Source organism: Podarcis erhardii (genome assembly GCF_964252035.2).
Source record: "Podarcis erhardii genome assembly, chromosome: 1".
Classification (NCBI taxonomy): Eukaryota; Metazoa; Chordata; class Lepidosauria; order Squamata; family Lacertidae; genus Podarcis; species Podarcis erhardii.
This window is the reverse complement of record NC_138497.1, coordinates 35,057,801-35,085,085: the sequence shown is the minus strand read 5'-3', so window position 1 is coordinate 35,085,085 and position 27,285 is coordinate 35,057,801. Positions and strand designations below refer to the sequence as shown.

Below are 27,285 nucleotides of genomic sequence, written 5' to 3'. Positions count from 1 at the left end.
AACCATAGCTCAGTGGAAGAGTGCATGCACTGCATGAAGGTGCTCCCAGGTTCTATAGTTCTGCTCTATTCTGCGTCAGTCAGACCACACCTGGAATACAGTGTCCAATTCAGGGTGCCTCCATTTAAGAAGGATATTGACTAGCTGGAATGTGTGCAGAGGAGGGCAACCAAGATGATCAAGGGTCTGGAAACCTAGCCATATGAGGAACGGTTGATGGAAATGGGAACTGAGGGGAGACAGGATAGGCATCTTCAAATATCTTAAGAGCTTGAGCAAGCTTGTTTTCTCCTGCTACAGAGTGTAGGACTTGAACTAATGGCTTCAAGTTATAAGAATGAAGATTCGGACTAAACATCAGGAAGAGCTTTCTGACAGTAAGAGCTGTTCGACAGTGGAGAGGCAGTGGACTCTCCTTCCTTGGAGGTTTTCAAGCAGAGGTTGGATGGCCATATGTCATGGATGCTTTAGCTGAGATTCCTGCATTGCAGGGGATTGGACTAGATGACCCTTGGTACACTTTCAAACTCTACGATTCTATGATATGCCTTGCATCTGCAGTTAAAAGACGGAGGTGGCAGGTGATGTGAAAGACCTTTGCCTGAGCCTCTAAAGAGCCACTGCCAGTCAGCATAGATAAAACTGAGCTAGTATACAATTAACCTGACCTGGCATAAGGCAACTTGTTATGTATTCTCTATCTTCTTCAAACACATAATATTTCCATCTAAACCATTACCCCAAATGTTCTCTCACTAGATAATATAGATTTGTAGATTGGAGGACTTGATTGTCAGTAGTTTGGTAACAGGTTAAAAACATAAATAAATAAATAAATAAATAAATAAATAAATAAATAAATAAATAAAATCCCGCCCATATGGCTAGGTTTCCCCAGCCACTCTGGGCGACTTCCAACAAAATATTAAAATACAGTAATACATCAAATATTAAAGGCTGTCTTACCCAGTGGTTTTCATCTGCTTGTACTGATTGGTGAAAATATGAATAAATTGATATATGCACCATTGGATATCTTGGGCCAATATAGGGCAGCATACAGCTCACTGGCTATACAAAGGAAACTATCTTGGCATAGTGCCATGTCCATTCAACAATACTTCATACAATCCTGCCCAGAGAGATATTATTGGATTCATATTCTAAACCCTCGGATTTAGAATACAAGAAAGGAAACAGCAGGCAAAACTACTCTTCCACCCTTCTTTTCGTCCCCACCGCCACATAAAAACTCAATTGGTGGTTTAGTTACACAAGCCTCTCTCTCCAATTCTGGTCGAAATTCATCGAAGAATGCTTGCAACACAGAGAGCAAAGCAAAATAATGATAAAAAAGATACTGGCAATTAATTGGTAGTGGATGCCTTGCTTTATTTGTTCTAGACACATATACATAAAAACAGAAACACTAGCCGTTTTGCAACATGGAACAGACAGTATGTTGCTTTTAATCAAAAGCAAGATAAAATCACCAGCAATTATAGGTTTATAATAAATCCAGTTCACATGTTTCTGCATAGGTTGCTAGCTGAACAGATGTTTGGCACTCTAAACCTTGGCTGCGCTGATTACACGTTGGAGGAGGGCCTCAAGTTCAGTTCCCCCGAACAGATGACAGGTGCATTCAAAGTGAACCAGCTGGTGTGGCGATTGCACACTGAGATCCAAATCTGCAAGGATCATCGTAAAGTGCGTGAACCATTTTTAACCCTGTGTAGGAGCCAATCAGGAAGGGAATACATGCGTCAGAGTCTGTTGAGAGGCATGGATTAGCCTTACTGGAACATGGTTTGCATGTTGTTTGCTCTCAAGAGATCAGGTTCTTAATAATAATAATAATAATACATGCAGCCCAGTTAATGATGAGCAGCTGGAAACCTCATAGAGTCAAGGTGGTGTAGTGGTTAGAGAGGACCTTGAGAGACACAGGTTCAAAACTACTAAGCCACAGACACAAACTCTAGCGTTCAAAAGCTTATGCCATAAATATATTTGTGAAGTTTATGAAGCTTAGTGGGTAACTTTGGTCCAATCACTATCTCTTCAGTTTAATTTACCTCACAGGGTTGTTGCAGGAATAAAATTGGAGGAGGCACGCATCCTACCCTGAGATTTTAAGAGGGAAGCACACATTTCCTGTTTTTACTAGGAGTTATCAATCAACTGTATCAGCACAGCTAGAAAAATGTTGCAAGACACTATTCCAAATGGCTTTGGATTTATGTCATTAAGGGGTAGGGTTTTGCACCTATTACACTGGGTTTTAAAAAAACAACTTCCTGTTGAATTTGCAATGGGACTTTAATGGGAAACTATAACTATTTTCTGATCCAAAACCAAGAGGTAGGCTATATATTTAAATATATAAATGTATATGAATAAATGATTAGAATAACGCACCCCCAAAAATCCTTATGTTAAAAAGTGACAGCTCAGGCAGCATAATGTGAGTGGAGAAGGGCTGAAACATTATATACTTTCCACCAACCCCTAGATGAAGGCTTAAACAATCATAGAATTGTATAGTTGGAAGGAACCCAGAGGGTCAACTAGTCCAGGCATCCCCAACCTTCGGCCCTCCAGATGTTTTGGACTACAGTTCCCATCATCCCTGACCACTGGTCCTGTTAGCTAGGGATCATAGGAGTTGTAGGCCAAAACATCTGGAGGGCCGCAGGTTGGGGATGCTTGATCTAGTCCAACCCCCTGCAATGCAGGAATCTCATGTATCCATGACAAAAGGGCCATCCAACCTGTGTTATAAAACCTCCAATGAAGGAGAGTCCACCACTTTCCTAGAGCGTCCGTTCCTCAGAAGACACATTTCGAGGCTGATGGAACACCACAAAAGTTAATGGAACAATGTAAGCTCATCTGTGTCTGAGAAAGACCCTGTCCTGCCCAAAAACAACCCAAAGTACTTTCTCCACTTTCCCCTGTTGCTTTTGTTTAAACTGAAAGAATGCCCCCCCCCATTTTTTAGGCCTCAGGATTGACTGGAGAAATGACCTGTTTTCTCACTGGCTTTCTTGAGAAACGTTGGTTCATTTCCAGGTGAATTTAAGGGCAGGGGTGGGATAGGGGGGCAGAGATCTTCTCCATCTCTTAACTTGGTGGCAGGATCCTGTCCCGAGCTTGGGGGTGGGTGGGATGTAATTTCAGGGGTTAGAAATGGATAAAATAAATGGATAAAAAAATTAAAAGTTTGCCCCCTCAACGTGGCTGTGTATTCTCACTTTGCATTTTCATCACAGAGCAAAAGTCTGAAGGCTTTTTTTTGGGGGGGGGGGAGATAAAGGCTGAGAGAAATGCTCAGGCCACAGAATTGTGATTTTTGCTCACAGTCTGCTCTAATTATCAAAACAATTAATCTTTCTTTTGTGAGAAGGGTGTTGTCTTACTCTTTAGCCCCTTCCTGCCCCTCCACCCTTCAACTTATATTGTGATGGATATTTATCTGCAAGCCTCCTAACTCCTCCTGTCCTCTCATTAGGCTCCTTCCTAGGTTCCTGAACATTCAAACTTCTTGTTTTCCCTTTTTAAATCGCATGCAGCAGTTGTTCCCATTTTCTGCCCCCCCCCCGAAGTGCCCATTTAAGAACTGATCAACTGGACACAGAAAGCAGCCATGCCATCACAAGCCGACAATGCAAGAGGCTGTTGAAAACTAATTATTTTCCTGCGCAGGGTGCGAGAGGGAAGGGAGTCAGGAGCCAGCCTCCAATTAGCAAGAGCAAACAGTCCGGGTGCATCAGTGTATATAGATATATAATATATATGTATGTCTATATACACACACATGTTTCAGTGGAAGCTCTTTCGGTTCAGGGAGACTTCCTCAAACTGCTGTGTGTGTGATCTGGCTCCTTGCCAGCTAGATGATGGCTTAATGACAGTGCTACGTGCAGAGCGTGAGGCTATCAGCAATCAAACACAAACTTCTCTAGAGTACACTTCACAGAGAAGCGGTCGAGGGAAGGGAAAGCACATAGAAAACATACAGCGCTTCTCAGTTCTGATTCTTGCTGAAAGCTCCCCTCTCCCCACCCTTCTATCCCCAGACAAGAACATACACACAAAAAACCCTTTCATTCCCTTGCCTCTCACATTCTTCCAGAGCTGAATACAAGGAGATATATACAGTGAGTTGATATAGGTTTTTTTAAATTATTATTAATTTATATACCACTTAATATGCAAAATCCCAAAGCGGTTAACATACAACAAAGTAAGACAATTAAGCAGAAAAGAAAAATGGATACAACACTTAAAACTCAAAGTACAAAGAAATGCATTGGTAAAAACATCCTATGCCCTTTTAAAATGTGTTTTGTTATTTTTATTTTTATTATGTATTTTGTGGTTTTATATCTTGATTTTATTCTGTGAACAGCCCTGAGACCCCCAGGTATAAGGCGGTATATAAATTCAATCAATCAATGAATCCAGAAAAGCCATCAAGAAAACATTCAGTTCAATTTCAATAAATAATAAAACAGAACAGTGTGAAGAATCTTATGAGCCAGAAAACACCTGCATAAAGAGATGGGTGGGTCTTCAGGAGGTGTTTAAAGCTTTCCATTCATTCTACATCATGAACAGCACATGGAAGAGTGGCCCAGAGAGTGGGCAGAATTCTGAACAGTGGCCATGTTAACTGGGGTGGATAAGAGTCCAGTACGAACTGAAATGCCACAGTTTCCTCAGTCCTGGTTTAAAAGATAAATCCAGCAATTGGATTTGGACTGCCCTCAGAGCATCCTCTGTGGAACCCCTTAACCTCAGCAGTGCTTACAACAACCTTGTGCTATTGGCCAGTGTCGTTTTCCTAACGTCACAGGTGGGTGGTTGAGGTTGAGAGAATGGTGTCTTGCATGAATAGTGCTTCTATTCTGCCCCTGAGCCAACAAGATCAACTAGCGACCCCAGAATGATGGCCTTCTGAGTTGCAGTGCATTCACTTGCCTGAGTCATCTGCTCTGAAGACACCTTAGTGCATTATGCCTTGTTTGCAGTGCTTTATGGGTTTGGAAAGAATATTCACTGTATAAGGAAAACTTGTGTCGGGCCTTCCCTAATACGGTTGTACCTTGGGTTAAGAACTTAATTCATTCCGGAGGTCCATTCTTAACCTGAAGTGCCACTTTAGCTAATGGGGGTCTCCTGCGGCCGCCGCACCGCCACGGCGCAATTTCTGTTCTCATCCCGAAGCAAAGTTCTTAACCCGAGGTACTACTTCTGGGTTAGCAGAGTCTGTAACCTGAAGTGTCTGTAACCTGAGGTACCACTGTACCAGGAAGCAGTCTATTTAAGTGGGGGTTGGTGTTTCTCTAAGGACTGTTTGCCAATTCCTCACTTCCAAGAGTCATATCCTCACCAAACATCTAAAAGGCATTCTTATATCACCCACAGTCATGGCTTCCTGGGAGCTGTAGTTTAAGGGTGCTGGGAACAGTAGCTCTGTGAGGGCATCTCTTAACAACTCTCAGCACCCTTACAAAATTATGCTGCCCAGAATTCTTTGAGGGAAGCCGTGGCTGTTAAGGTGGTATAAGAATGCTTAAAAGGTATGTGATCTTCTCCCTGTTTCAACACGGAATAGAGTCATAACCTTAAAAGGAATCTGCTTCAGGTTATTTTAAGTATATCTATATATGTGTAAGTTATATCTATACAGCAGCAGGGAAATGTGTGGTTGCTGAATTTTTCAGCAGTCCCTGCAAGCATTTAGAACTTTATAATTCTGTTTTATTAATCACCCAACAGAATACTGGCACAGCTGATGTATCAATTAATTAATGCCTTCTGAGGTGCCATTTAAAGTAAATATGCATACCTAGAGATGGCAACGTGAGGTTCTATGTTTAAAAACCACTGGCCCTGATCTGGTTCTAGTAACATTAATACAGTAATTAATTGATAAAAGTCCCACTTGACAAGGACCTGTCCTGCCTGTTTTTTGTAAAGTGTAAGGCACATAGAAGATGGTGCTATATGTCCGTAAGAAGTACGAAAAGTGTGTTTTATCAGCAATATCACCAAATTGAAACTAAAGCATCAGAGATTTTCAGTCTGGTTTTAAAAAGGGTAAGTATGCCCTGTCTCCCTTTGATCCTATAAGCTTTCCTGCAACTCTTTGAATGTATGCAATCCACAAATGCGAAACAAACAAACAAACAAAAACCAGCACAGGAATTGTTTGCGTTTAAGTGCTACCCTGGGGAGGGTCCCAGCCAATTATTTCATTTGCAGCTCCAGTCACAGGAACCTAAGAATCTGCCTTATACTGTGTCAGATCAATAGCTCATCAGTGTAGCCTATGCTGGAATCCTGGAGAGCTGCTGCTATAGCCAGACAGGACTGTCTCCCAGCCCTACCTGGGGATACTATAGCAACAGTGCTTCCTTGCAGGTGGATCTGCTGGTAGGTCAGAGGTATAGCTCCACTGGCGGACTGTAGCTGGGTCCATTCCCACCAGCAGATGCACCCAGGAGAAGGAGGAGGAAGAAGATGCTTTGTGATGTCTGGTCCATTCCCTGGCAGCATTTCTACTTAGGAGGAAGGGGATAGCCATTGCAAGCAGATTTCCATGCTTCAATCTGCTTCTGAGTAGAACTGCAGGCCTGGAAGGGGCCCCATGTCCTGATGTCATTGAAACATCACTAGAGTATCTTCCATTAGGTCATTTTCCATAGGAGAACTCCACCAGGTAGTTCTCCATGAGACAGATGCTCGCAGGTAACAGTACAGATTAATATATGGGGTGGGTGGAAACAATTGGTCTGAAAGTGCCTAAATGATGGCAATTTTTTTGTTACTGAATATTCCCCAGTTAATACAAATTATCAAAGATTTCTTATGTTTTGTTTTAAGAAATGAAGTCATGCCTGATTCACCTGTGGATGCCATGGAAGTGAATCACTAGAAGGCTCAGGGCACAGAGTTAACAGCCAGGTGAGGAAGAGAGAGAAGAAAGGAGGTCTCTGTTGACCCCATGCCAATCACTCTCCAGATGTGTAGGATCATGGAACATGCACAGAGTCTTAATTCAGCAAAGCAGAAACTCGGAGGGGAAAAATACAAAAATGCAAAGGGAAAAAACAAACCCGCAAGAACAAAATGACAATCCAATTGCTCGACTTTGAAATATTCAGATTCAGGAAGCAAAATAAGTACAAAGTAATTCCCAAGGGCTTCTTGTGATTGATTATCATTAATCACTTCAGAGGTGAAAACCCAGGGAAAGTAAGCGATTTTTCAACAAGCTAGTGGCAAGAGTTCAAAAGCAAATCAAGATTGGATGATACCTGAAACAGTACATTAGCCATAGGCCAAGATTACTGAACATACCAAAATCCGACACCAAATTCTGCACATAGTAAAGTGCACACAAGAAACTACAGAAGTTCATATTTGCACAGCCTCCGCAATTATTCTAGGAAAATGCTCCATCCAACAATTGCATGATGCACATGGCTAACAGTTAATTTGTATTTTATTTTTAAAGGTGGATCCAAGTTTCTGAGCTTTAAATGGCAAAACGTATGTACCTGTGCAATTGAGAATGGCCACACTTATAATTAACCACAGAAGAAGCTGCTGGGAAAGGATTGGGCCTCCCTTCTCTGCGTAAAGTAATCGAACTGTTTCATTGTACAGGCAATGGGCACAATTGAGGTGATGTGTGCTTTTTTTCTTTCTAAGCTTAGGTATGAAAAGTACATGAGTTTACATAAACAAACATTAATCAACTCTAACTCACTTTCCTTAAAAGTTTTTTTTCCTTAAAATTCAGTTTCTTCCACAAAAACCCATCTGGTTTTTGAGAGTCGTATATTGGTCCACTAGTACTTTCTGCCACCACATCGTCATTCTTGCTAGTCTTCCAAACAGTCAAAAATAGGGAACCTGCAGCCTTCCAGGCATTGTTGGACTGCCTCCCACCATCCCTTGCTGGAGCTGATGACAGTTGGGGTGTGTCTAAAATTACCTGAAAGACCACAGGTTCCACAGCCCTCATATTCCAGCCCCGACATCATTATTTGCCTTTTTTCCATCCATGTTCTTAAGGTCCAACCCATCAGCCTCTTTTGAAAATACATCATACTGATTTCAATGGGATTTACTTTACCAGTTATATCTTTACATGGGAAGGACCCAAATAACATCTGATCTCTGTATGACACACACTGCACATTTCTGCAGCTCCATGAATGTTAGAAAGAACAAAAATGATCTACCAGCCACCTATCATCATCATCAATTACATTTATATCCCACCTTCAAGGAAATTAAGGAGGAATACATGGTCCCCCCCCCAATCCATTTTATCTTACACCAACCCTGTGAGGTAGGTTAGGTTAACAGAGGACTATCAAGAGCCCAAGCATTACTGTCTAGTCTCTAGAGTGTGATACTGGTCTCTGATTATGAGGCTTATTATAGAGTCTAGTGTGACCACAAAACAGAACCTAGGATAAAGGTATGTTTGTGGCCATGCAGTTAGAAGCAGGCTTGGGATCATTCTCAAGGGCACCCCTTTACTTTCTCCCCTATAAAGGGGGAAAACAATGCAAATGGGTGAAAGTCACCTCTGTGAACTAAACAAGACCTTTTTACACGTCATAATGACGGGCATATTGCTTGTTGTTAATAATAAACCTCTCCTACCTCACTTGAAAAGTGATTGCGTTCGAGCCATGCTATAAAATCCAGCTCTAGACTAGATAGGGGGTCAAGTCTGTTGCTAATGCAATGAGATTTATATCAATGGCACATTGGTGTTACCTGTGTAATCAATGGGAAATAAATGTCTTAAGATGTATAACCTACCATGGAGGAATCCTGATTATTTCCTAGTTCATCGATCATGTCGGAAACTGCTACACGAAGAAAGCAAGAGGATTAATCTCTCAACCCAAGAAGGAACATAGTTTCCCCCTGCCAATGGACACACACACACACACACACACACACACACACACACACACACACATTTTGTCCTTTGGACAGTGACCCTGGAGAGATGCTGCCACCATCTGACAGCAAAGACGACTATGTTTTATGTGCTCACGTTACATGTGCACTTGAGAACAGGCCATACCTCAGGTTAAAAAGAGAGATACCACATTAGAACAAGCAGCAGTCAAGCAAAGCATCCACAAGACTCCCCACAGAATGCTAGACCAGAGGGGCCAGTGGCCTTATCCAGCAGCTCTTCTTTTGGGTGGAGAGAACATCTCTCCCACACATTCCTAATATTACAAGGTGACTCCAGTGGAAAAGGCTCCCATTCTCCCCTTTGAGTTCGGAAGAAAATGGAACTGTGGCAATTTAAATGAGTGCCCAAGGCCAGCTTGACTGACCCGTGATATGGGATGCAAAGGGGGATAAGTCTGAAGAAACACCATAAGAGCCTGCTGAATCAGGCCAATGGCCCATTAACTCCAGTATCCTGTTCTCGCAACAGCCAACCAGGGTTACAATTGCCAAAACGGAATGCCTAGTTGCCATTCTTGAGCCTGGTGGCTTGAAAGTTGTATGCATTCTTCAATAAGACTTTGGGGCTCCTGAAATTCATTCTGATTGTGCAGATATAATTATACAGGAGGTGTTGCTAGTGTGTGAAAACAGTCAAGATCCAAGGATCCCCAGGCACGCACCTCCATATGGCATCATCCTTGGTGTCTGGGCATCTTCACTTGGTCACAAGTGGCCAGCAGCCAAGTGCAAAATGTGCCTGGCACCTGGTGAATTTTGAACGCTGCCTGCAACAGTGCTCTCCGCACTTGTGATTCCCAGGAACTACCATTCAGAAGAAGCATCCTGCTTCTGACAATGGAAGCTGAACATTGTGTCTAGCAGCCATTAATAGCCTTATCCTTTTGTCTAATCCTCTTTTAAAGAAGCCAATTGCTCTGAAATAGTGCTGGTTGGGTGCTGGTACAAGAAGCACGGTAGAAACTGCCAGCAGTTATTATAGCTCACTGAACTCTGGAGCCTGCACTAAGTCTGCTTTAGAACAGCACACTCTGTGCTCACTGATGCTTCTTCTGAACCATTGCTTCTTGGCCTGTAAACTGGGGGTGGGTTTTCACGATGGCACCAAAAGGACTAATATGCCTCATCCTCCCAAGCAAACTGAACCTTCAAAATGGACTAGACTACACTATGTGGGTAAGAAGGAATGAAGCTCCTACTTACGACATTCACCTTTTGTTTCCATGGGCCACGTAAGCCCACACTTCACAGGAGAGTCCCCTGAAGGCCTAGGGGAACTTTCAAGAAGCTATGCTATCAGCCAAGGTCTCAACAAGCAGAAGTTCCCCCCCAGGCGAGGTAGAGCTTATCACATCAAGGCCTTGCTTCATACTTAAGTGTCTGACAATTGTTTAAATGCTCACAGAATCAGACCGTGAGCACAAAGCATGCCGGCTTGCCTATCTATCTCCCAATCTCTTTGTGAAGTGCTTCGTACAATGCTATCCCTCATCTATACTACATCCCGGGCGCTATTGTAAATACAATTAGCAGCATTACCTATATGTATCTCAGGCAATAAAGCAGACTCTAGTCTTAAGTCGAATGCCGCCAAGCACACAGTCATAACTAAACACTGCAATCAGCGAAGCGATTATTTTGATGAAAATATTAGCTGGCAGTAATCGGTTTTTATAGCCAAAAAATTGCTTTCGTTGCTACAAATGAGTGCTTGCACCAGACCTTGATCCAGCACGTATTAAGTGGAATTAAGTCCCATTTACATGGGAGGAAGTCGCAGCAGTTTCAACGAAACCTGTTACGAAATAACGCTTGTGTTCCAGCACGTCCGTGAGAGCAAGAAGAAGAGTTGGCCCAAATGGGAAGGGGGTGCAGATTTTGTTTTCCAAACAGCAGCAGCAGCAGCAGCAGCAGCAGCAGCAGCACTGCCCATAAGATATCACTGTTTGAAAAACAAAGGCAAAAGTAATGGGGAACCAAATAGAGCATTTCTCTGGATCAAAGTCAGTGAGCTAAGGGTGTGCCTACATCCACTTATGCAAACTACAATGCATGCATGTTCACTACTAGTTTGTATAATATCTAATTTTAATTAACGAAACTAAAGAATTATTTTTGTTGCCAAAAAAAAGGGTGTCATAGGAAGCTAAGTCAGGCCATTAGTCCATTTAGTTCAGTACAGTGGTACCTTGGTTCTCAAGCACCTTGGTACTCAAACAACTTGGAACCCGGAAGTAAGTGTTCCGGTTTGCGAACTTTTTGCAGAAGCCGAATGTGTTCCATTTTGAGTGCTACGCTTCCGTTTTGAGTTCCAAACTTCCATTTTGATTGTTACGATGAGGTCTGTCTGGTTTTGCTATTTATTTTGCGTTTTTGTGTCTCTTTTGTTTTTGTGACTGTGTGGAACCCAGTTCAGGCAATGACTGACTGATTGATTATTGTGTGACTGCAGTACATTAATTATTGCTTTCATTTTATGGATCAATGGTCTTGTTAGATAGAAGATTTCATGTTGAATTACTGTTTTAGGGGTTGTTTTTAAAAGTCTGGAACGGATTAATCCATTTTGCATTACTTTCTATGGGAAAGCGCGCCTTGGTTTTGGAACATTTTGGTTTTGCAAAGGAATTCCGGAACGGTTTAAGTTTGAGAACCAAGGTACCACTGTACTGCTGACACTGACTGGCAGTAGCTCTCCAGGGTCTCAGACAGGGAGTGGGTGTTCTCTGCAGGGGTTCCAGGACAAGAAGTGGCTGTGGGTTGCTGATCAGGGACAGAGAGCTTAGGAAGCAAAATACAGGCAATAGGCACAGGAACACCAATGCAAAGCAATGAAAGCAGGGTTGGCACAGCTTTCCATTCAAGCTGCCAACAGCATCCATACTTTTAACACAGACTGCAAAATCAGAACCTATAATAGCAGAACTATTCATTAATTTAACTTCCTGCTAACATACGATTAATTTTCTGTCTGACCCAAGATGGAAGATCTATGCATAAACTGGAGCCCCTAGCAAGACCGGCGTTTTCATTCCCTCTTGCCCATGAGCTTTTGAAGAATGACATTTACTGAAGCAGCTGATTCTAGAAGGAAATAAAGATACCAAAGTAAATTGTTAACTCAATTAGACACCTGGAATTCCTTCTGCAAACAAACAGGTTTGCCTTTCAGCAAACGCACTTGCCTGCATCAATCAGTGTAATGAACATCCGTGCCTTTCCATTCATTAGGGACATTTTTAATGCATTATTCATTTTTTTAAAAAACCACACATTTCTGGGGGTGAAAATAATTGAATTAAAACACATAAGCAAATTATACTGGTTTTGGAACACAGGGATAGGGAGTTGCCTTATACCAAATCAGGCCACTAGTCCACCTAGAGCAATATTAGACCTATCCAATCATTGCTTGTGTGGATTTCAATGGCATGTTGACTTGGAGCAGAGCCACATTTTAGCCACACCCCTGACATCAGCCCTGCTTCCTGCAACAACCAAAAACCAAAATATGAGCTCCCTAGGAGTAGGGGGCTCCACATGATCAGAGCACCTGGTTGTGAAGAAGCAGCTCACACACATCAGGGTTTCTTTACAGACACAGTGCGTGACACAGATAGGAGCAATGTCATGGTTGAGGGTAAAAGTGCATGACAATCATATTCTACTAACATGTAAGTTGTGCTACTCTGTACACTCGGAAACTGTCCAAGGTTTCAGACAATGAACTTCTCCCAGGTCTGTCTGGAGTTGCCAAGGCTGAATACCTGGGACAGTTTGCATGAAAATAAATACCGTATTTTTCACCCTATAGGACGCACTGCCCTATAGGACGCACCTAGTTTTTTGGGGGGGGAAATAAAGAAAAAAAATTATTTCCCCCCCAGGCACGGGGCTGGCGCGGGGGAAGCCCGAGCTTCCCCCGACCCCAGCAGAGCCTGCTATCCGCAAGCCTAGGGAGCCACGCTGGTCTCCCCAGGATTGCGGACAGCTGTGCAAAGCCCGGGCGTGCTGAGGCTTCCTAATGCAGGCAGCTCTGTGCAACCCTCCGGAGCCCGGCGCAGCTTGGCGCCGGGCTCCAGAGGGTCGCGCAGAGCTGCGCAGACCCCGGGAGGGCAGGCAGCTCTCCATGACCCTCCGGAGGCTTGCGCTGCTTCGCGCTGGGCTCCAGAGGGTTGCGCAGAGCTTCCTGAATCCTGGAGAGCGAGAGCCTCTCGCTCTCCAGGCTTCAGCGAAAGCCTGTATTCGCCCCATAGGACACACCCACATTTCCCCTTCATTTTTGGAGGGGGAAAAGTGCATCCTTTAGGGCGAAAAATACGGTACTTGATAGCCCTTCATAGAATTGTAGAGTTGGAAGGGACCCAAACCATCATCTAGTCCAACCCCCTGCAATGCAGGAATCTCAACTAAAGCATCCAAGACAGTTGGCCATCCAACCTCTGCTTAAAAACCTCCAGTGAATGAGAGTCCTCAACCTCCTTCCGCCAATGACTGTTGGGAAGGGCTGTGCGGTGTATCAAACACAGATCTTGGAAGAACTAGCCCCCCACCAGCTGAGCTCCAAAACTAGAAACAAGACTACCAAGACCGTGGCTAAGGCAATGGCTTGGGGAAAGGGAGTGAAGGAAGAAATGCAGATGCACTCACCCTGAAAATTCTGCCCTGCAAATCTACCCCCTTGCATTTGTATTTCCTTGTGGATTTTGAAACATACTGTCATTATATTTTCATAATGAAGTTCTCCTGGACATATGAAAATTCAGTTCCTGCAAGTATTCAGGAGTCTATGATGACTAGGAGCAAAAGGCATATTCTCTGTTTAGTTCACAGGAAAAGGTCACATACAGTTTAAGCAATTTACACAATACCTTTCTACAGGAAGCAGAAAAGAAGAATTGGCAACGTCAATGACAATGTGACTGATTAGGGGACCTGATTAGCAACCTGATTTTAAAACAAAGCAGTGAAGCAGATAGAAATAGTCCAGTGACTTCATGCTTCAGCTGAAGCAACTTAGGCAACCTATAGCTTGGACCCAATAGGAACAGAAAGAAAGAGCAGTGAGTATGTTTAAACTGCTCCATATCCTAGATCAGAGTGGAAGGAGAGCCATATGTTTTTGAGTAGAATAAGATGGAATGGTAATAAAAGGTCCAAGCATGGTTTGGTGGGAGTAGGTACCAAGAATGCTGGGACAATTGGTGACTTGTTGTTCTTGTTGTTTAGTTGTTTAGTCGTGTCTGACTCTTGGTGACTTAGTTATCCTCAAGGAACATTCTGGTGGGCATGGAGCAAGTTGGGGACACCACACCCCGAAATTAGATGGTTATATTTGGGCAAATGGATTCTTCTACACCACTGCCCTCATTCATTCACATTAAGTGGGTGACAGGCTCATGTACTATCATGGTTCACACAAATGTTTCTGGAACGACATTCTTCATTAACCAAATCTGATTGTTCAGATACTAACTAAATTCAATAAACAACAACAACTTCACTGTGTGCCCTCCAAGTAGTTCTGTGCCCATGGAACAAAATCTAAAGAGAACAAATTATCCTTAAAATTAGTATACAGACAACGTATGTGGATTATATCCATTCATCGTTTCTATTGCAAATGTACAGATCCTTGTACAATTATAACTGAATACATCTTCCACAATAACCTGTGAGAAAGGCCAAGCTGAGAGGAGCACATTTATCCAAGACTCATTCTTATGATGGAAATTCACTCCTAGGTCATGAATATAGAACAGGCTTCCTCAACCTTGGCCCTCCAGATGTTTTTGGCCTACAACTCCCATGATCCCTAGCTAGCAGGACAAGTGGTCAGAGATGATGGGAATTGTAGTCTCAAAACATCTGGAGGGCCGAGGTTGAGGAAGCCTGGTTTAGAATCAACCTCACTCTTTCTCTTCAAAACTTGTCTTTTCTGTGACACCTGTGGCTTAGTCCTTTTAGTCCTTGCCTCCTACAGAAATCAAGTCTGGGTACATCGAAGTGGATTTGCACGTATTTTCCTGCTACCCTTAGAATCATAGAATTGTAGAATTCGAAGGGACCATGAGGGTCATCTAGCCCAACCCCCTGCAATGAAGGACCCACAGCCCTGAGATTAAGAGTCTATGCTCTACCAACTGAGCTATTCTCACTGTCCTGCCTTCTCTTCCCATTTTCTTTTAATCTGTGCAGCCTATGGAGCAGGAAACCTGCTTATGCAATGTACATTAAATACCATGCATACTGGCATTGTGCTGAACACAGCTTCATAGCAGTTCAAAATTTTGAATATATGTCTCCTGTATCCAAATCAAACAGTCTTTCAAAACTGGCTAATGGCATTTTGCTTCCCAAAGGCGCCTTCCTCCCACATTCTACATATAGAAACCAATGGGACCAGCAGAATCTTATTCCAACATTGGCAATGGGACAGCATCCTCCACCACACCTGAAGGCAACAGGCTAGCTTAGGGGGAAAGGCAGTTCCTGTGGCACACACAACCCAGTCCTCCAGCACCTCTCCTCAGCATCTGCCCCTGAGAAGGCCAGCCCTGCCTTCTAAATCACCTTATAGAAACCCAAGACCTACTTTGGAAAGCTGTATGTGGAATATAGTCATATAAAAGGAGTGCTGTTGCATAAAAGAACTGAGAATGCAGTTGGAGTGAGGAAAAATAAAGGTGTGTCAAATTTTAGAGAGTTTTAATGCCTCAAATATTTGGAGAAGAAGAAGGAGAAGGAGAAGAAGACGACAAAAACCCTATTCCTGTATATAATCAACCAGGCTAACTAATCTTGCTTGATAAACATAGATCTAAAGACCAGCTCTGAGACACAGCTATGGCAACTGCTCCAGGATCTCTGCCAAAGCTCAATTCCTCTGTCCGATATCATAAAATGACTTGTCTGTTGTATTTACAATTCCAGTGGCTCTCGACTCAGTCTGATGAACACTGGGCATGCTGACAGTTAGCCAGGAGAACAGATTTGAGCCCGGCCATTATGCCAAAACATGTGCATTTCATTAGAAAAAAAGAAAGACAAATTATGCATATTTCTCCAGGATGGCAGTCTTCATCAGATGTTCCATTGTAAACTAATTGCAAAGCATGCTGCTATGCAAGTATCATCAAAATCCTTTGTAACCTATAATAAACAATTATAGTTCCAAAGGCGGTGCTCTTCAACAACCCAGTAATAAATCATGCTGCTTCTTATGCTTCAGGCCCAGAACAGGAATAAGTTTGCACTTCTGGAACTCATGTTTTTTATGTGACTTCATGTATAGTAATAGTCGTTCCTGACTTCCTTAACTGAGATAAATACAGCTGCAACAGTGAGACAGAGTCATTATGTATTGGAACCAGGCTAAGCTAGTCGCACTTGTTGTTGTTTAGTCATTTAGTCGTGTCCGACTCTTCGTGACCCCATGGACCAGAGAACGCCAGGCACTCCTGTCTTCCACTGCCTCCCGCAGTTTGGTCAAACTCATGCTGGTAGCTTCGAGAACACTGTCCAACCATCTCGTTTTCTGTCGTCCCCTTCTCCTTGTGCCCTCAATCTTTCCCAACATCAGGGTCTTTTCCAGAGAGTCTTCTCTTCTCATGAGGTGGCCAAAGTATTGGAGCTTCAGCTTCAGGATCTGTCCTTCCAGTGAGCACTCAGGGCTGATTTCCTTAAGAATGGATAGGTTTGATTTTCTTGCAATCCATGGGACTCTCAAGAGTCTCCCCCAGCACCATAATTCAAAAGCATCAATTCTTTGGCGATCAGCCCTCTTTATGGTCCAGCTCTCTTCCATACATCACTTCCATACATCACTACTGGGAAAACCATAGCTTTAGATGCACTTTAGTTGCACTTAGATACCATCAAACGTGAAAAGTTAGTCATGTGCAAGTGAAGTCTCACTGATTTCAATGGGACCCAAGTGCAACTAACAGCAGTCTAAACCCACAATGTGATGGGGCAGATCCTCCTCTGACTAAATTAAATCACCTCCATGGTTTGAGGCCAGCATCACTTCTCCACTGTGGACCTTCCTACTCTACCAGCTGAAAGTGCAGGCAGACAAAATTACTGCAGTATAGTATGGAGCAAGGTTTTGCCTCCCCTCCAATCTTCCACCTTAGCTGTGCAGAGGCTGTGCTGCTTCATCACGCCATGCTAGGTAGCCAGGTTTCTCAGATCCAGCCCTGTGCATATTCATTACTTTTCCTGTACCCTGACAGCAGAGGAACCATTTCAAGACAATATTAAGAGGAGTACTAGAAGTAGACTACCACAAAGAGGCTATGGGATCTTTCAGGACTTAATGCTGCATTAGTTGTTTCTCACATGCCAGAGTCATTTCAGGTACATGCCGATACAGATCTGAACAAGAATGTGTGCATCATGCTCACCTCAAGTCCATCTGCACTGCCAACAAAGCAGGCCTTTGTAACACAGATGTCGCTTGAGAATTCATTCAAATGTTCGGCAGGGCATCTGAAGCAGCCAGTACCCCATCAGATATGCATTGAAGGATTGCTTGTTTGAGACAATCACCTTTATTTATTTACTGGACAGCATTCATAGCCTGCTCTTCAATGGATATGTTCAATCCCCAAGCAGGGAATGAAATGATAGAAATAAACAGATTAAAAATGTATACAAAAATTGTAAAGTCACATGAACAACAACTTAACAATTCTGACCTAAGGAAAAAATACCTAGATTAAAAATGAGCACAATACATACAAAGTGATTAAATCAATGTAACAGTTTACACCCTGCTTTTTAGTCATGCCAGCCCCCCCTTTTTTTCTTACACACTCTGTGCCAACAAACTCACTCTGTTTTTGAGTAAAAATCTGTGGCTTTTTTGCACTAAGACAAACTGCTGCTCAATATTCTCTGGGGTGGAAACTTTCTACCTTTTTATATCATTATCTCATTTTGGTGGAAGTGCTTTCCATTTACAGAAAGCTTTGACCTCGGATTTTGGACAAAATATATTTATGTCCACAGAAATATGCACTGATCATTTAGCTCTAGGACTTGCTATGCTTTGGATGTTTATAGTGAAAGGCAGTACAAAAAAAACTTGCAATAAACAAGTGCTTAAGTGCCTATTTCCAAGGTTGCCCCTCACACCAGTGAAGACTTCCGTCTGTGGAACAGAGAAGGAGATGACTTTTGCCGATTCCCTGCTCCCCTACAATCCCTAGCACCACCTTCCATGCTGTTCTGAAGCATCCCATGTTTTTGGAACACAGGCAGCGATTAGGGGAATTTGAGAAAATCACCAGCCTCCTCCTGCAGCTGAGGGAAGCCTCTGCTGGATCAAAGTGCCTTCTGTCAATGGAGAAACATCACTGGAGACAACCTCTGCACCTACACACACATGTGCTGGGGTACTGCAACAGCTGCACAGTACAGTGTCAAAGACCAAACAAAATAAAAAAATTCCTTCCAGTATCACCTTAAAGACCAACTAAGTTAGTTCTTGGTATGAGCTTTCGTGTGCATGCACACTTCTTCAGATACACTGAAACAGAAGTCACCAGACCCTTCTATATAGTGAGAAGGTGGGGAGGGGTATTACTCAGAAGGGTGGTGGGAATGGGTGTTTGGCAGATAGCTGTGATGAGCCTGTTGACGACGACTCTGTAACAGTGTCAAAGACCGTTGCAGTATCACAGGTGCAATGAGGTTTTTCCTGCTGTAATATGCCAAAAGAGCAATGCAAAGGTTTATAAAATGGGTTAGTAAGCCTTGGGAATTAGAAAAGGCACATATATAGCTCACCAAGCTAAGCTCCCAATACTCAACAATGATACAGTCTTGAATAAGATTGTTTTCTTATCAGGTCAAGCCTTAGACACACTTGTGGACATGAACATAAACCACTATGAATCAACCAATAAGTTTTCCAAAGCAGCTCCACGGAAATTGATGGTAATGATGGGATAATGGACACATAACACATAAAAGCGACATGTACTGATTCAGAGCACTGGCTCATCGAGCTCAATATTGTTTACTTTGCGTAGCAGCAGCTCTTTGGGATCTTCCCCAGCCCTGCAACCTGAAAACCTTTAACCAGAGACATAACCTGGGACCTTCTGCATGCATAGCAGATGCTCCACCAATGAACTATGGCGAGTATGTTTAGCTATGGCATCAACCAACAAACCATGGTTTGCAAACCTGCTTCAAACCATGACTTCAAATCATAGTTTGGTGCTTAGCATCAACACCAATACTACTGATACTCTGATAACAACCAAAGACTTTTGCAGTAGCTGTGGATTTTTTATTGTTGTATTGTGTTTTAATGATGTTATATATTTTCACCCTGCGGCCATTTGGCAAAGATTAGACTCTAAATGTCATAGATAAATAAAACAATACATAAACCATCATTTCTCCAATATGAATATCATGGCAAACTATGGTTAGAGTAACCGATATGAACTGACCCAGAACCTGCAATTATCATCTGAAGCCCTTCTTCATATTAAATTAAACCAGGCATAGGCAAACTCAGCCCTCCAGATGTTTTGAGACTACAATTCCCATCATCCCTGATGACTGGTCCTGTTAGCTTGGGATGATGGGAATTGTAGTCCCAAAAATATCTGGAGGGCCCCGTTTGCCTATGCCTGAATTAAACCATCTATGACCCTTTAAACGTGTGTGTGTGTGTGTGTGTGTGTGTGTGCGCGCGCGTTACTGTTTTTTGTTACTATGCTATGTATTTTTGTGTTTTTATATTGTAAACTGCCCAGTGTTACCTGGATGAAGAGTGGCATAGAAAATAAATAAATAAATAAATAAATAAATAAATAGAGAATGAGAGCATGAGAAGGAAAGGGGAGAGACAGGGAGGAGTACCCAAGGCTGGTTTGGATTATTGTCCAGAGTTTCTGAAAGTTCAAAGTAACAATGACAAATTGCATGGTAGTGCCGGGGAGGGGGTGGGAAGGTAAACCTAACTGTGATATAGATAGCATGGAGCACACATTGGAAGGCAGGACCACTGTGTCACTGGTGAGAACAGGAGATTAAACATTCACACTCATGTTAAATTCTACTTTAGATAGTCTGCTTGTGGAAATTACAGTGGTGCCCCGCAAGACGAATGCCTCGCAAGACGAAAAACCCGCTAGATGAAAGGGTTTTCCGTTTTGGAGGTGCTTCACAAAACAAATTTCCTATGGGCTTGCTTCGCAAGACGAAAATGTCTTGCGAATTTTTCCCCCCTCCCCCCCTTTTTCTAAGCCGCTAAGCTGCTTATCTGCTTATCCGCTAAGCCGCTAATAGCGCTAATCCGCTAAGCTGTCAATGGGCTTGCTTCGCAAGACGAAAAAACCGCTAGACGAAGAGAATCGCGGAACGGATTCTTTTCGTCTTGTGAGGCACCACTGTACCACCTTGTGAGGTACTGCGCATTTTAGGCTGCAGCCCTGAACTACAGTAGTGTTTACTTTTAGCAGCACAATGTTTCAAACTGTCTGCCTTTCATATGTAATTGCTGACTGAAATGATGCCGGCATGTAAATATTTCTTTGGCCTGAACACTTGGGAGTAGCAGACATTTACCATAAGGATTAGTTGCTAGTCCTAGTTTTATATAAATACCTCACTTTGATTTGTCATGATTTCAAGCAGCCAAGAGGACTTCCTTCAACCGGACTGGGATTTCCTCTTCACTTCTACTACTACTAAGACTCTGTGTGACATGCAAAACGCGGACGCATAATGCAACTGGGAAAGTTGACATCAACCTTACTGAAAACTAATGCATACGTCTGCATCTTCAGGTAGTGCTGGGGGAGACTCCTGCTTGAAATCTTTGAGAGCTGTTGTTAGTCAAATAATAGTGAGCTAGATGGGCCGAGGTATAAGGCCACTTCCTATATTCCAAGCAGGACATACTTCAGACTAGGCTTGCACTGCTCCCTATACAGAAGCAGTCAGTCCAGACTTTATAAACCAAGTTGACGTGAGAAAAATTCAGAAAGGCAACAAAGAGCCTTATTCTAGCATTATTCTGTCCCTTCTGCAGCAGCAGCTTTTTATGCTGGAGATCCTGGCAGATTTCTTCTGCAGGAAAAAGAGGTGCTGAGCTGGGCAGGGGCACTCCAGGTGGTGTAAAGGTAAAGGGACCCCTGACCATTAAGTCCAGTCATGGCTGACTCTGGGGTTGCGGTGCTCATCTTGCTTTATTGGCTGAGGGAGGCGGCGTACAGCTTCCAGGTCATGTGGCCAGCATTTGACATGCTTTCGAACTGCTAGGTTGGCAGGAGCAGGGACCGAGCAACAGAAACTCACCCCGTCGTGGGGATTTGAACCGCCATCCTTCTGATCAGCAAGTCCTAGGCTCTGTGGTTTAATCCACAGCACCACCCGCATCCCACTCCAGGTAGTGTGGTAGGACTCAAACACCAGACAGTTGAATATTGTATGTATATATATATATATATATATATATATACACACACACACACACACACACACACACGGGTCTGTGACCCTGCAGGGGTTTCATCAACCCCTAGGTACAGCTATAGCCCTTCCTCATTTGAGTTCAATGGGACTTACACCAAGTATGTTATCAGCTTACAGCCTAAAGCAACAATCTTAAACTGAGAGCCTGTGTGTTATAGTGGTTAAAGTGTCAGGCTAAGACCCGAGAGTCCAGGGTTCAAATTCCCACTTGGCCATGAAGCTCACTGGGTGACCTTGGCCAGTCACTGCCTCTCAGCCTAACCCACCTCACATGGATCTGGCAAGGATTAGACGAGGAGAGTTTGGACCATGTGTGTCAACATGAGCTCCTTGGAGAAGTAATTAAGTAAATAAACTTACAGTGACATCCTATGCACATCTTCTCAGAAGTGGTCCAACTGAGTTCAATGGGACTTGGCTCCAGGTAAGTGTGTGAATCATTGTGGCCATAGATTATTTTCAAGACTGGGGCTTAAATCAGCTTCTAACATGAATATAGTCTGTAACTTCCCAATGTGTGCAATGTGTGTTATGATTTCTCTTCCATATTCATTCCCCCATGATGTTCCATCTCCTGTGCTCCACGGTTCTAAGCATCTTTGCTTACAAGTCCTATTTAATTCAGCCGGGATTTATTCCCTAGTAAGCATGCTTACAATCACCACCTTAAGACAGCTTTACGTAGATAGCTAAAACTGTACACAGATTGTGGCTATGCTTACTAGCAGTCAGAGTGATGGTTGATCACTTTTAACTCAGTTTAACTTCTACTTCTGTGATAAACATAAGCAAATCTAAGAATTCTATATGCTAACAGCAAACTCATTAGACTGTACCCAAAATGCATCAATACATAAGAGGTTCAGAAGAGTCCCAAGGTTTGCTGAAACACAAAAATGTAAAATATCACCCCAAAAAAGTAAGAGGAGGGGAAGCCACCAACTAGCTCACTGAGCATGCTTGGTAGCCATAGTACACTGGCTGACTGGGAAGACAAAACCAGGGCAAATGAAGTGTCTTGCAAAAGGCCATTGTTGTCTGGAACTCTGAATACACCCAGTCCACACTGCAATATTTTGTTGCAAGTCCTATTTGTGATTCATGGGGTTGTAGTCAACTTTGACTCAGAGTAGACCCATTGATGTTAAAAGCAATGGATCACTGGGTCTACTCTAATTCAAAGTTAGTTGCACACAATCCAAAGACTTTAATCCCATACCCACTTACCTGGAAGTACGCCTCATTTGAATCAATGAGACTTACTTCTGACAGGCATAGGATTGCACCGTAAATAATTAAGCCTATAGCAGAGTTACAGATATACTTCTGTAGGCTTAGTCACTACCTAAAGTTGAGTTCTAGTAAAACTATTCATTCATTAGCATGAAGGATGCTGGAATAATAAGCAACACAGAAGTGAGGAAGAAAGTCCCGAACAACTTTTCAAAAACTAGCTAATGTGCTGGCTTTTGTCAAAACTGCTTTTGTTCAACTGAACATATGCATGACATTATTTTACTTCTTTACCTCTTGAGTGGTAGGGAAGGAAGGAAAAGCAATGAAATAATTTATCTGGTGATTTCAATGAAGTCTGAAACTAAGGAAGAAGGAAACCAATCTAACTACTGTTACAGAACGTCCTCTCATGGCCATTAATCAGGATTTTTGTTGTCACTTCCAGATATGTTTCGCATTCCACAGCTGCAATCCTAACTCCACTAACCAGGGAGTAAGTTGAAATTCCACTGAGCTCAATAGGATTTACTTCTGACATGCAAAGGCTTAAATTGTATGAAACTGATTGCTAACAGAAGGTTGAAGCTGTGCAATCAGTTTGATCAATGCAAACCAAAATGAGTTTATGCATGGGCCCACACTTCGGTCACTTTTCAGCATAAATTAATTTATTAATTGCTGTGGATTTTGTTTATTTACTCAGCTGTGCAGTGTCCTCTGCTGGTACATATGTGCATAAATTAGGGATTAACTTTATTACCTTTCTAAAGACAAGCTAAGCTGCTCAGGAGCCTGACAAGCACTCAGCATATGACCACCACAAGAACCCAACCTGGAGCTTAGTGGAAAGTGACAGGAAAGCAAGGATAATCTAATTAGGCAATGGACTTATACAAACTTTTGGCACCATTCAAAATCATTTTGAATTGCCAATGTAGTTCTAGGAAACTTCTAAAGGTGTATAATCAATGCTATAGTGCAATTCTTATTAGTAATATTTTTTAAAAAACAAATTCCTCACAAATGCAACACCCTGCATTTCCACTTCTAGGAGGAGACAAGATGGCCAGTTACACTGTTATAATCTCACTTAAACCAAATCAGCTCCCCCAGTGTGAATTATAGCCATTTACATGCTGCACTGAAAAAGTGAAAAATTCTTAAACCAGTAAGTAAATCCAGTTGATTCCAAAGGAGCATATTCACAATAAACTTTTTTAGGATTTTAACTTGGGGTGGAGGATCATAAAAACTTATCCCTGGTATTGCTTACCTGTGTTTTGCAGTTTATGGTGGAAAGATTAAGCCCAGCATCAGTATGAAAGCAAATAAGGATATTAACCCCCCTTACAATCCAAACATTCAAGAATGGCTCCTAAATTAAAAGTCCCCATTACATCAGAAGTGTTAGTAGCTATTTCCCCCCATTTTAATTTCTTACCTTGGACCTCTCTTTCACATAGTATTTGCCAAGTCTACTTCCACAGTACATAACCAGTCTGTCTATCAGTGACAAGAGAAAGTTGATGGCCTCGCATCCCTCTTCAGTGCCTGCGATCCACTTTATCTGGTCGCCCCTCAAGTGTCTTTTGGAGATGCCTTTGCGCTTGCCGGCTAGCTGGCCATCCTGCAGCTCCCCGTTATAATGCATCTGCTTCACACGTTCCAGGACACAGTCTCCTACCAAGTCGCCCAAAAAATTGTCCAGGTAGCAAAAACCAATGTCATGCAAACAAGGCACTATGTAGTCCAAGGCAATTCTCTCTAGGTCTAATCTCATGATATGTCCCAGTGGCATTTTAATGAACCCGACTGATTTCGCCCCTTGTAGCAGAAAGTCAAGAGCCGCAAGCCAAGCGGCGGAGCGCGCGCCAGGAGACCTGGTTTCTATCAGCGATTCTAAACACACTGAATCCGCCACACGCGCCAGCAGCGATGCCTAACTCTTGGGAGAAGCGAGCAGAGCAAATCAGTGTCCGGCTAGTCAGAGAAACCGGCGTGCCCAAAAGTTTGGCTAAACTCGTACTTTTGTCTTCAGCGCAGTCAGCAGCCACCTTCTCGGGTTCTCCCAGCCCCTGGGCGACACAAGGCTGGCTAATGAAGTGAACGGTGGCTGCACGCCTTCCGCGGACTGACCTCCACCCAATACCGGGGGGGGGGGGGGATCAGCGCCTTGGCAGAGAGGCAGTTTCTGGAAAAGGAAGCTGAAGCAGCTCTTTTCTACCAGTTTTAAGGCCGGGTGACCAGTGTGTGAACACCCCGCAATTGCTGATGTGATCACTCCCCCTAATTTTTTTTTTTTTTGGTGCCGAGTCCTGCAAACTCCTTTCAATTTATTTCACCGAGGCAGCAGATGGCCCCTCTCTGATTAATACGTCTGCTACGTGCAGAATGTGTTCCTACTTCTGCGGCGAGCGCCACGTGGGTGGAGCCCCGTCCCGGGGACAATCTCTCCCCGCGCCTACCCGCAGCCCTGTGGAACGTGAGGGCAGCCAATCAAGAGGGAGGCGGGGCGGGGCTTCGCCGGAAGCGTCCAACCCGCGTAGGGTTCACGGCTGGAATCAAGGCGTGGGGGAGAGGGCGGAGAGGAAAAGCCGCGTGTCCGGAGGAGGCGCGGCTTATGGTTCGTCATGCGCCGCCTACAACTCGGAGTGGGTGTGGTCTCCGCCATTGAGGAATTCTCCCCCAGCATGTACGCTTCTACTACGGTCACATACTACAAGCCAATGTAAACAAACGGGGGGGGGGGGATAAGGGCGTTAAGTGCCAGTTGAGTTTCTCTTGGCAACTTAATGCTATAGGGATGGGGAGCGAGGTTACAAGTGCTTATCTCCCTCTTTTCTTTCTCTCCCTCTCCCACTACAAGACATCCTCCACCCTTTTCACACCTGATCATCTGCTGACAAAACATATTGCAGAGCTGGAATTCGCTTTGAAAACAAGATCATGCGTGCGGAATACCAGTTCCCGGCTTTCAAAAGCCTCTCGTTACAGATGATGTGTTTAAAAAGCACTCACTGACTTGTCACCACCTGGATTCTAAATTCATTCCTCTTCTCCTAAAAGCTAGGAAAATATGCCACTCTCCTAACCTGCCAAGATAACTATCGTTTCAGAAATTACCAGTACTGTATAAACGTTAGAGAAAGCCGTTAAAGTAAGATGTTCGGGGTTATATATATATGTATATACACGCACGAGTGTTTCAGAAAATTTGTTCTCCTTGAAACTCTAGCTCACAAATCCTGGTTAATAACTCTAGGGAACTTTTGATGAAGGCGGGAAAAGCAAAAAAAAAAAAAAGGAAACTGTGTCTTTAAGCGTAGTGAGGTTACCCCCCGCCATACACAATCACCCGCTACTACCTCTCCAGTTCGTGGATATAGGAAATCCCACGTGGGCTGCCAGACTGTGAACGCTACACGGTTTAAAGTTGTTTCACAAAGCGATCGAACTAGGGTTAGGATCTGAGCGGATGGACCAAATGCCAAGCCCGAGTTTGCAGCTGGTAGCAGAGCGGCCAGGAATTGCGTGGTTAAGACTCGGAAGAGTACATGAAATGGCAGAGAGGGAGATCAGAAACTCCGGAGGAGCCCGGAGTGAACTTCGGTCGGGGCTTGCAAACTACTAACCTTGTGTCTTCCTCTAATTTTGTAGCGCCCCAGCTTGCCATCTGCGTACATGATGAGCTTATCCATTCTTTTCAGGAGGTAGCCTATATTTTCACAGCCCGGCTCACTGCCCTCAACCCACAAAATCTTGTCCCCGCGAATGGCTCGGCCGCCGCCCGCCTTCTGGCTCGCCAGGGCGCCGTCCTGGAATTTGTCACTCAGGTGCAAAGCCAGGACCTCTTGGAAGATTTTCTCGGCCATCCTGTGCCCCAGGAAGTGGTCGACTATGCACAAGCCATAGGCGTTCATGCAGGGCACCACGTAGCGCAAGACTAGCCTCTGCGCATCTCTGCGGGGCTCCCGGAGAGGAGCTTTGCTGCCAGGCGGAGAGCCGGCGGAGGGCGAAGCGCCCTCGACGCCCGGGGCCTCCGCCGGGCTCGCAGCGGGGCCCAGGAGGCCTCCGAGGGGGCCTGGGGCCGGCCCGGCAGGCTGCCCCTCTCCGCCCCCCTCCGGGCGGCTCCCGGGCGGGTGGCGGATGAAAATTCTCCTCATGCTTTCTACTGAGTCTCCGCGGAGCTGGGCGGCCGCCGGGGGCTGCTGCTGGGCCGCTTCCCCGCCGGAGGAGGCCATGGTTTGCGCGCAAGACCAGGTCCCGCTCCCGGCCGGCGGGGCGGCATCGCCTCACCACGGCGGCGGCATGCCGCTTCTGGCCGGGCCCGAGCTCCACGCGGGAAATGCCATGCTCGCGCCACACGCCGCCGGATACGAGAAGCGAGGACATGCCGCTCGGGAGCGTGCACACGTACCACGGGGAGCGAGCGGCGCCTCCGCCCCCGCCCAGCGCCTCCCTCCTTCCCGCCCTCCTGGCTTCCTCTCTCTCTCTCGCCGCCGCCTCCGCCGCCTCATCCAGCCGTCC

General features: G+C 44.2%; 1 protein-coding gene across 2 annotated transcripts in view; it reads right to left on the bottom strand.

The window, feature by feature from the left end:
• Positions 1-27,070, bottom strand: part of EGLN3 (egl-9 family hypoxia inducible factor 3) — a 40,309-nt gene extending 13,239 nt beyond the window's left edge. Inside the window, exon 1 of one of the 2 annotated variants that reach the window (XM_081865259.1) lies at positions 26,391-27,070. In XM_081865259.1, coding sequence (XP_081721385.1) covers positions 26,391-26,999 — 609 coding nt within the window. In that variant the 5' untranslated portion in view covers positions 27,000-27,070. Of the gene's footprint in view, positions 1-24,199; positions 25,190-26,390 lie in introns of those variants that run through there. The other variant, XM_081865260.1, reaches the window with a different exon arrangement.
• Positions 27,071-27,285: the final 215 nt, after the last annotated feature.